At 30.5% G+C, this 10384-nt stretch overlaps 1 protein-coding gene across 2 annotated transcripts; it reads right to left on the bottom strand.

Moving 5' to 3' along the window:
* Positions 1-6582: 6582 nt before the first annotated feature.
* On the bottom strand, positions 6583-9670 carry LOC102604696 (delta(24)-sterol reductase-like). Of its 2 annotated transcripts, XM_006363578.2 has the most exons (3): positions 9578-9670; positions 7419-8692; positions 6583-7230 (listed from the first exon to the last, which is right to left on the bottom strand). In XM_006363578.2, the coding sequence occupies exons 2-3, from the start codon at positions 8664-8666 to the stop codon at positions 6775-6777; spliced, it is 1704 nt and encodes a 567-aa protein (XP_006363640.1). In that variant the 5' UTR covers positions 8667-8692; positions 9578-9670; the 3' UTR covers positions 6583-6774.
* Positions 9671-10384: the final 714 nt, after the last annotated feature.

Genomic DNA, 10384 nt, shown 5'->3' with positions numbered 1-10384 from the left:
TTTAATAAGATGGACTTATTTATTTGTAAAGCCCAAATTAATCATTCAGCCCAAATGAACATGGATTTAATTCAAATTTTGTATGAATTTGATCCAATACAATTTATGTGTCTACAACTTTGAAATCCATACTTACAATATTTTTAAAAAAAAAAGAAAATAGAAAGTGAATAATATTTATATTAGAAAATAAAATTTTGATCTTTATTTATCATTATATTAATCTCAATAATATGTATACTATTGAATTAAAATAGGCAATTCAATTAATTATTACTTGTATTTCATGAATTTGGAATAAGATAAGAATATATATTGGTGTTTAATGGTATGATAAGTTAAAATATAATATATTATAGCAATAAAAGAATAAAAATAAAAAATTAAATTAAAAAAATTAAATAATAATTTTCTCTTTCTTACCAACTTTTTGTCATCCTTACAAATTTATTTGAATGCTTTTTTTAAAAAAAAAAAGCTTAAAATTTTCAAATAATTTACTTAGGGATTTTGAAAATTATCAAGTAATAATTGCACACACATTTTTTTTCATTGAATTTTGTTTGGTAAAAAAACATAAAGGAATTAGTTTTTCTTTTTAATTTTTTTTATAATCTTCATAAATTCTCAGAGAAAATGGTCAAAAGCCCCCCCAATCTATAGTCGGATTCTCAACTACACACTCATATTTCACGGGGTTCCTATTACCCCCTTAGACTATTTTAAAGTGGAATTATTTGCTCCCTAAATGTTGATGTGGCAAAGAAGGTGTAGTTCATTCTCTTTGGGAGAGTGAGGGATACAAAAATAATTAAAATATTAACTTTATAAATATTTAATTTATTTCATATTAATATTCTATTTTTTTTATAAAAAAATTATGTTTCCTTTTTTTTTTTTTACCTTCTTTTATCTTTTCCCTTTAATCTTTCATCAGATCCGGACACCAGCAGTGGCTCACGTCGATCACCAGGTCACCGCCCTCATCAACTTTTCATCACTAAGTCAATTCTCATCTTCAAATCACAAACTTTTCATCATATCTCCATTTTTCATCACTTTGAAAATTTGTTGGTAACTCAAAATCAAAATCAAAATCAAAATTGAAAGTTAGAAGAATCGAACTTTAGAGTTGTCATTAATGGAGGAGTTCACTAAGTAATAGATTCAATTAATGGAGAAGAATTCATTAAGAAATCATTGGGTAACAAACCCTTTGATGAAGAAGACCCATTTATTGAAATTGTTGTAAACATTAATTGAGTTTCTCATATCAATATTGTTAAATCTAAATCAATACTAGTCTCTCCGCAAGTCTGGTACCTTTATTCCGGCAAGCAGGTATAATTTTGATGAAGGTCGAAGAGCGGTAGTCGTCAAATCTGCAGAAGTTTTCAAAGAAAAGAAATGGAGGAATGAAAAAGGAAGAGAAAATGAGAAGATGAAAATATAAAATAAAAAAAAATTAAATATAAAAGAATAATTAAGTTTTTTATATAAAAAAAAAGGGTAATATTACGTGGCAGCGCGTGTTGACTACTACCTAATACAAATCTGGGCATGAGTTTGTAGGGGGCTAAAAATTTCACTTTTAAAAGGTTCAGGGGGTGATAGGACCCCCGTAAAGAATAAGTGTATAGTTGAGAATTCGATAATAGCTTGGGGGTGCTTTTGGCCATTTTCTCCAGGTTTTAATGAAAAAGTTAATTGAGAGATAATTTTGGTAAAGTTCTAAAAATTTTAAGATGTTTATGGTTAAAGTGAGATATTACAAGAATGTAAAGAAAATTCTATTTGATGTATTAAGGACAATTTTGAACAAAACCTCTAAATTTGGTGGTGTAAAGAAGATTACAAAACGTGATAATAGGTGGTGTTTTTTTTTTTTAATTGTTGTTTTGTTTAAATATGGCAAGGACCATTTATTACAGTTCAACATTGTTGTCATCTTCATCTATGAAGGTAAAGGACCTAATTCCCTTGTACATCACCTGAATCAACCTTAATGGGAAAAAATAACTACAAAACAAATATATAAATTACATGAGAATTTATGAAGATTATAAAAAAAATTAAAAAGAAAAACTAATTCCTTTATTTTTTTTACCAAACAAAATTCAATGAAAAAAACTGTGTGTGCAATTATTACTTGGTAATTTTCAAAATTCCTAAGTAAATTATTTGAAAATTTTAAGCTTTTTTTTTTTTTAAAAAGTATTCAAATAAATTTGTAAGGATGACAAAAGTTTGTAAGAAAGAGAAAATTATTATTTAATTTAATTTTTTATTTTTATTCTTTTATTGCTATAATATATTATATTTTAACTTATCATACAATTAAAACACCAAATATATATATATATATATATTCTTATCTCATCCCAAATTCATGAAATACAAGTAATAATTAATTGAATTGCCTATTTTAATTCAATAGTATACATATTATTGAGATTAATATAATGATAAATAAAGATCAAAATTTTATTTTCTAATATAAATATTATTCACTTTCTATTTTCTTTTAAAAAAAGATACTGTAAGTATGGATTTCAAAGTACCCAATTAATTATTTTTTAATAGTTAATTGACCTTTAATATTATTGATCCATTATATAATATATGATTAATTGATGTAAGTTGACATTCATGAGTGATTTATATATCAATATTTTTTTGAATATATGTTTATAAGTATTCAAAATTGATGACATTAAGTTTTAAAAAACCATTCTTCAAAGCATTAAAAAAAATTATGATAAAAGATTCTTAAGCATGAAAATTTCTTCTTAATAAACTAATATATACTTTTTAGAAAATAATATGATCATTATTTTAGTTAAATAGGTTTAATGAATCAAATTAGTCAATTATTTAAAAAAATTGTAATGACATGTCATGCCAACTAGGAGAGAGTGAGGTTTTTGAAGTGTCAAGTATATTTGGAGGATAATAGTGATAGTTGAGTGATATTTTAGTCCAAAATGAAACATAAATGATATTTCAAGGCAATTCTCTAAACTTGGGTGACCATTTAGGGAATTGACTCAAATTGTACATATACATATACAATTATATGATAGATATACAAATACAATTAGCCTCTCTTCCCTTTCTCGCTTGCCTCTCTCCTCCCTCTCCCAATCTCGCTCGTCTCTCTCCTCGCTCTCCCAACCTCGCTCGCCAGATATACAAATACATATGTATATCAGTTACATATATACAATTATCTAATGTATATACATATACAATTTGCCTCTCTCCATTCTCTGTCTTCTCTCGCTCGCCTCTCTCCTCCCTCTCTCAATCTCGCTTGTCAGATATATAAATACATATGTATACGATTTACATACATACAATTATTTGACAGATATGAATATACAATTCGTCTCTCTCCATTCTCTATCCTCTCTCGCTTGCCTCTCTCCTCCCTCTCCCAATCTCGCTCGTCTCTCTCCTCGCTCTCCCAACCTCGCTCGCCAGATATACAAATACATATGTATATCAGTTACATATATACAATTATCTAATGTATATACATATACAATTTGCCTCTCTCCATTCTCTGTCTTCTCTCGCTCGCCTCTCTCCTCCCTCTCTCAATCTCGCTTGTCAGATATATAAATACATATGTATACGATTTACATACATACAATTATTTGACAGACTATGAATACTTACGAATTCGTCTCTCTCCAATTCTCTATCCTCTCTCGCTTGCCTCTCTCCTCCCTCTCCCAATCTCGTTCTCCTCTCTCTTCTCCCTAACACGTAGCTACAAATCATAATTAACAAACTATAGCTATGAAGCATGATTAAGATATTTTTGAGAGGCTATACGTGAAAATTCCCCAATTATTAAAGTAGGAACGTGCAAAATTTGGAACAATTGATTGAAAAGCTGAAACCAAGGGAAAAGAAAGTAAAGTAAGAGAGAGGGGAAAAAAACGTTACTAAGAAAAGAGAGAAGTTTGGGCCATTTTCTCAAATGAGACCCAATTGTCCATTTGACAAAGTATGAGTGGAGTTTGCTATTACACCCATCACATCACAGATATACCAGCTGGTGCCAGAAGGTGGAGTTGATGTTACCAAATAGTTATTTTAATATCTCTAAAAGAATTATCTTTTGCTTGCAATTATCCAACGTTCAAATTCAATTTAATACAATTGTTTTTACTAACATTTACTTCATATATTATTTATTTTTATTGGAACGTTGGTGAACATTACTTTTCAACTTATAAATATGTCATCTTATGCTCTTGTTTAACCTTATTTTCTTTTGTTAGATTTACATTACTTAATCTTTGTTGGATTCTAATTCCTAACTTTATACTAAAAGAGTTTGTTGGATCTTAGAAATACATCCATACTGAGTAAAATTTCCTCAAAGATAGTGTCTTTTAACAAGCCTCAAGTCTACCAGGCTGACATTTGATATGATTTTTGAAAAGGAGGGAGGTGAAGCAAAAAAAGACATTGAACTAATAATCCAGTCCAGTCCAGCTGGTTAAAAAGAAATAAAAAGGCTCAAGGCTTGAAAATGTTCAAAGGTGCAATGACAAACAGACCAAGGAAAATTCTCCCAACTCTCTTAATGCTTCAAATTTTGACATGAATTTTCATAAAATATCACAAATTGAGAGTAGGAGAAGGAACCAAAGTCACATCTGAGAATGGGACCTGGGTAGACTATCAACAAAGAGATCTTGCCCAACAAATTTATAAGCAGATTTAAAATTTAAAGTTTATGATGAGTTTCTACATAATTTTTAAGGTAATATACAATAATATTATTGAATTAATATAAATCCACATATCTTATGCTAGCTCCGTCGACAATACTTCCTATGTGGATGCAATTAGAAAATAGAAAAAATAAGAACAAAAAATTATTAGGTTGAATGGCCAAAAGAGCACAATTTTTTTAATTTTTAAAAAAATTGAAATAAACCAAAAACTCAAGGATTAAGACTATTATTTTGCCTTAAATCTATCAAATTTATGATCAAACCCAAAAGTCATTGAATTTTATTTGAAGAAAACAAAATATTATGATATTCACAATGAAAATAAAATATTGCACTTGTTATAACATTTTCAAGCACGAAATTTGGAAAAAAAAATTACTATGTGTGAGGCACGCTAAATCATACTTGTGTGATGCATTGTTTGATTGACAAATGGACATGAATGAGACTCATTTGCTATGCTAGTTATTCATATTATAATAAATTATTGTTTGTATTTAATTGTCAGTTTATAAAATTAAGATATAATTAAAAAAAATTATCCTAACAATTAGTTTTTTTTTTTAAAGTATAAATAAAATTTGTAAAGTCGCAAAAAAGTTTCTTAAGGAATAAATAAAATTATCATTTTTATTTATAATTTCTTAAGAAACGTGTAAGAAAAGTAGATGAACAAAATATTTATTAAATTTCGCTTAGTTTGAATTTGAAGAATAAAAAATATATATAAATTGACGGAAAGAATATGTATATTTGTAGGTGTTTATGGATGCTTTTTGTTTTTGAATTTCATGAAAATAACACGAAAACTTATGTAATTATTTGTCAAGATAGAAAAGCAAACTAATTTTATACCTTCTTTGTTTTTCATATTAATAGTCTAGTTTTTCTTTTACGAATTATTTAAGAAATAGTAAATAATAGTAACAGTTTTACTAATTTACACCTTAAAATTTTTTCATGTAACTTTATAAATTATATTTACACTTTAGGAAAATTATAATTAATTATACTTTAATTTGTAAATTAACAAATAATTTTTAGTAATATAAATAATTAATATGAGATGGAAAATAACATTAAAATGCGAGAAACAGAATGGGAATTTTTGGATTTCAAACTTTTGGACGTGCAAAATTTGGAACAATTGATTGAAGAGCCGAAACCAAAGAAAAAAAAGTAAAGTCAGAGAGGGAAAAAAATGTTACTCAAAGAAAAGAGAGAAGTTTGGGTCATTTTCTGAAATGAGACGCAATTGTCCATTTGACAAAGTATGAGGGTAGCCTTATACAAATTTTATCTGCTACATCATATTTATGCTTCATACATAATAAAAAAAAAATCAAAATTTGTTATTACACCCCTCACATCACAGCTGGTGCCAGAAGGTGGAGTTGATGTTGACCAAATAGTTATTTTAATATTAAAAAAAGTTATTGTTCTCTAAAAATTGAATTTGTGACAAAATATTTCTTTTGACTTTTTAAACGTTCAAATTCAATCTCATACAATTGTTTTTACTAACATTTACTTCATATATTATATTTCTCTTTATTGGAACGTTGGTGAACATCACTTTTCGATTTATAAATATGTCATCTTATGCTCTTGTTTGCGAGAGTGAAAAAACAGAGAGCAAAACTTATTTTCTTTTGTTGGATTTATATTACTTAATCTTTGTTAGGATTCTAACTCTAAACTTTATTCTAAAAGAGTTTATTGGATCTTATAGATACACCCATACCGAGTAAAATTTTCTCAAAGAACAGTGTCTTTTGACAAGCCTCAGGCTGACATTTGATATGATTTTGAAAAGGAGGGGGGTGAAGCAAAAAAAGACATTGAACAAACTAATCCAGTCCAGTCCAGTCCAGCTGGTTAAAAGGAAATAAACAAGCTCAAGGCTTGAAATGTTCAAAGGTGCAATGACAAACAGAACAAGGAAACTAACAGAATTCACACAAACACAACTACATAAATGAGAAAGGCAGAAAAGCCATGAACACTAACTAGTCTATGATCAATCTTCAGGCTCATCAACTTCTGGGGTCTCAACTTCAGCAGTCTCTTGCTCAGCGTCCTGCACCTCCTTCTCGGTCTTCTTTCCTTTCTTAGACTTATAGTACACACTCATGAAGGTTCCGATGGCTCTGTACTTTTTTCTGCAGTTCTCGTATAGGCTTCCATCAAACATCCTCCAGAAGTTCTTTTCCGTCAGCTCAGAGACAGCGTATTGTGGCTGGAATCCATGGTTTTCAATCAACCAACTCTCCAACTTACGGACTGCCTCTATACCATCAAAGACCTCACCCCTCAAAATAGGTCCAGGAGCATAGTAGACACCAACATCAGTGTACATTTGAGCATATTTTGTGTCACCCTGCCTCTTGTGCAGCTCAAAACCTGGTTCAGGGTACACCATTGTTTTAAGAGGCAGCCTGTAGAGTCTGTGGGGGCAGAGCCAGAGGGGATACACCTAAACAAAAATAAAATTGTTAATGATGCACTTGTATAATGAGAAAATATGCAGAAGTACTGAAAGATGGAACACAGAGGGTATATTAGGTGTAAGAAAGATCTCTGTAAACTAAAAGAAATTTGTAAGAGGCCTACAAAACCAATTTTCCCTTTCATATTCTGGATGGAAAACAATGTGAACTTTACCTCCATCTCACGGTTGACCCACTCAAGAGCATCGCCAACCTTGTAAAGAGGAACAAGCATATCCTGAATGACATGGTTTTCATGGTAATAGTTCCTAATGTATTCACCTTGAGTGGCTTTAAGTAGAGAAACCTTGGGAGGCATGGCCCATCCAAAGAAAAACCTAAACCACCACTGATCACCGAATGGAAGGATAAGTTTCCCTTCCCAATACAAGCATCTTGTGTGCCTGTGGTAGTATTCCCTAGTTGGAATGTACTCCACGAATTCCCCCTTCTTGAGTGCAGTTTGAGCGTGCTGGTAAAACCAGGTTTTGAACCACCAACCAACATTGTTGATCACATTGCCCTTCTTCTTGGCCTCTTCTTTTGAAGCATATCTACCAGTCATGCAAACAGCTTCTGTGGGAGTGTACACCATGGTTTCTACAAAGTCCGGAACTTTTTCACGGTTATCCTGATCCCCATCTTTAGGTGAAAAAGAATCTATATAAGCCTGAGCAATCTCTTTCAAATTACCAACTACAGGTTTGTAGGTAAGTTTCATGTATTCCTTGATTGGAATGAGCTTGATCTCAGCTGAAACCAGAAGCCCCAGAGTCCCTTGAGACCATGGAATAGCATAGAAAAGATCAGAATATTCATTGTCCTTTGTAGCTCTAACTACCTGCCCGTCTGCTAGAACAACTTCATATGACACAACAGTGTCTGAGAACAGTCCATAAATGTGAGAACTTCCTTCAATCCCATAGCCGTTGATCAGACCACCAACGGTTAGATCATCAAGCTCAGCAACAACTGCGAGGGAAACATTCATAGGGACAGTAACTCTAGAGATTTGGCCCATATTGACTAGAGGCTCGACTTTAGCAATCATTCGCTCCGTGTCAATGTTAAGAACATTTCTAAATGGAGAAAGATCAACTTCAAAATGACGAGCACGCTTGTAGTCCACATTTCTCATTCCAACAGCAACCCAGGGCTTTCTAGCTGTGCAGACAAGACCATCCTTAGATGCATTCCTATCCTTAAGACGCTTCACAACCTTTTTAACATTTTCATCATGCTCCTTCTGGCGCTGCTTGTATGATTTGCACTCAGATCTAACATCCCCAAGATATATAGAGAAATAATACAGGAAAGAGAGAGGAAGGACGACGAAGATAACGACGATCCATCTGAACTGGACAAGAAGGTCCATAATGTTTTTCTTCCTCTTAGGGCGAATGGGAGCCTGAACATCTGCCATTTTGAAACAAGGGAGGCCAAACAGAGCTGCCACAAGGATGAAAACACCACGTTATACAAGAAGGCAAATCCACTTTACATCTTTTACTCATGAAATTTGGAGAACAAAAGTAAAGCAAATCATTAATCACATCAGCCACTATTCCATATTCAATAATCATTAAAAATAAATCACATCAAGCACAGCTTTAGCATTAAGACTTATCCATAAACAAGTAGTAATAATTATGATTTTATGAGGGACCAGGCATGAGGTAATCTAAATTAGTTATTGTAATTAGATCTAACCCACCTTTTTTCAACTAAACTACAAGACATTGTGGCCCAAATTCAACCAACAGATTCCCATATCCACGTGCTTCAGGAAGTAGGTAAACGTCATCTTCAACAATCAAGCATTACTCACTCACTAGTATATATAACACAAAACTAGCTTATTTACAACATTTTAAGCCAAATCACAAAACAAAAAAGCATAAAAGAAAAACCCCAAATGAACAGAATTAAGTAGATTTACACAATTTAGCTTAAAATTAACTTTTAACACCATAAAGCATGTATTAAAAAGTACATTATACAGATCTATATCATCTACAGGGAAATGGCTAAAAAAGCAACACATTCAGTAATGAATTTTTGTAGATCTACATACACAACAAAAGAAGATAAAAAAAACTAGCCATAGAAATACAAAATTAAATTATTTAAAAAAAAAAAAAACGATATGCATGTTGCACAAACTCTAATTTTTTTTTAGAAGAAACAGCGTGTTTCTGTTGAAGAATCAGTGCAACATTTCAACTCCGATTAGAGGTAAAGAATCGATGTTTTTCATGATTTGATCAAAAGAAAAAGAAAAAAAAAAAAAGATAAAAAGTTGAAGTGAGTGGACTGTGGAGAATGAGAAAATACCTGACAAGTGGATTTAGGCGTCACCCCGAGATGCAAGGATAATTGTAATACTAGTGACAGTGTGCTTTATATAAAAGAAGCCTGCCTTATTGCTAGGGGCATTCTAGGGAAAAAGCTTCTCGACTATCACGCCCAAAATATTTATTTTTTTTAAATTTTTTTTTAGTGTTTAGCTCAATTACACTAACCTTTCTCATTGTCGAAACATTGAATTAAGGTATTTCAAAAATATGGTGAGTAAATATATTTGAGATTCTATCAATTAGTAGGGATAAATAATAAATTTATTATATCAATTATTATTTTTCTTAAATAGGTATGTCAAAATAAAATTTGACAAGTAAATCCAGATGGAGATGAAGTGTTTGACTATGAAGGTGTTTGGATTGATTTAAAAATTGGTCAAACCTACTTTTTAGTTAGTTTTTGATTTCTGGAAATATTTGACAAATATAAAAAAAAACTTAAAATAAGTAAAAAATGATTTAAAATAAGTTAAGAAGTGTTTGACAAGGTTTAAAATGACTTATAATAAATCAAAAATCTAAAGTAGGTCTTCCTCTACTTTTTTTTTTACTTAAAAGTCATTTCAATTTGATTTTTTATTTTTTATTTTTTATTTAAAAGCTTCCTTATTTTGAATTTTTCGTGACAATTCTTTCTATCTATTTTTCATTAATTTTCATTAATGTTAAATCCTTTTCTAATATTAAATTCTTTCAACTACCTGCCATATTTAACAAAAAGAAAAAAATAATGTTAAAACCCTAAATTTTTCATTGCTGGAAAGTATTTTTCTCTACAAAA

Source organism: Solanum tuberosum, unplaced genomic scaffold (genome assembly GCF_000226075.1).
Source record: "Solanum tuberosum cultivar DM 1-3 516 R44 unplaced genomic scaffold, SolTub_3.0 scf00454, whole genome shotgun sequence".
In the NCBI taxonomy this organism is placed as follows: Eukaryota; Viridiplantae; Streptophyta; class Magnoliopsida; order Solanales; family Solanaceae; genus Solanum; species Solanum tuberosum.
The sequence above is the reverse complement of the archived record's forward strand: the minus strand, read 5'-3'. Positions and strand labels throughout refer to the sequence as shown.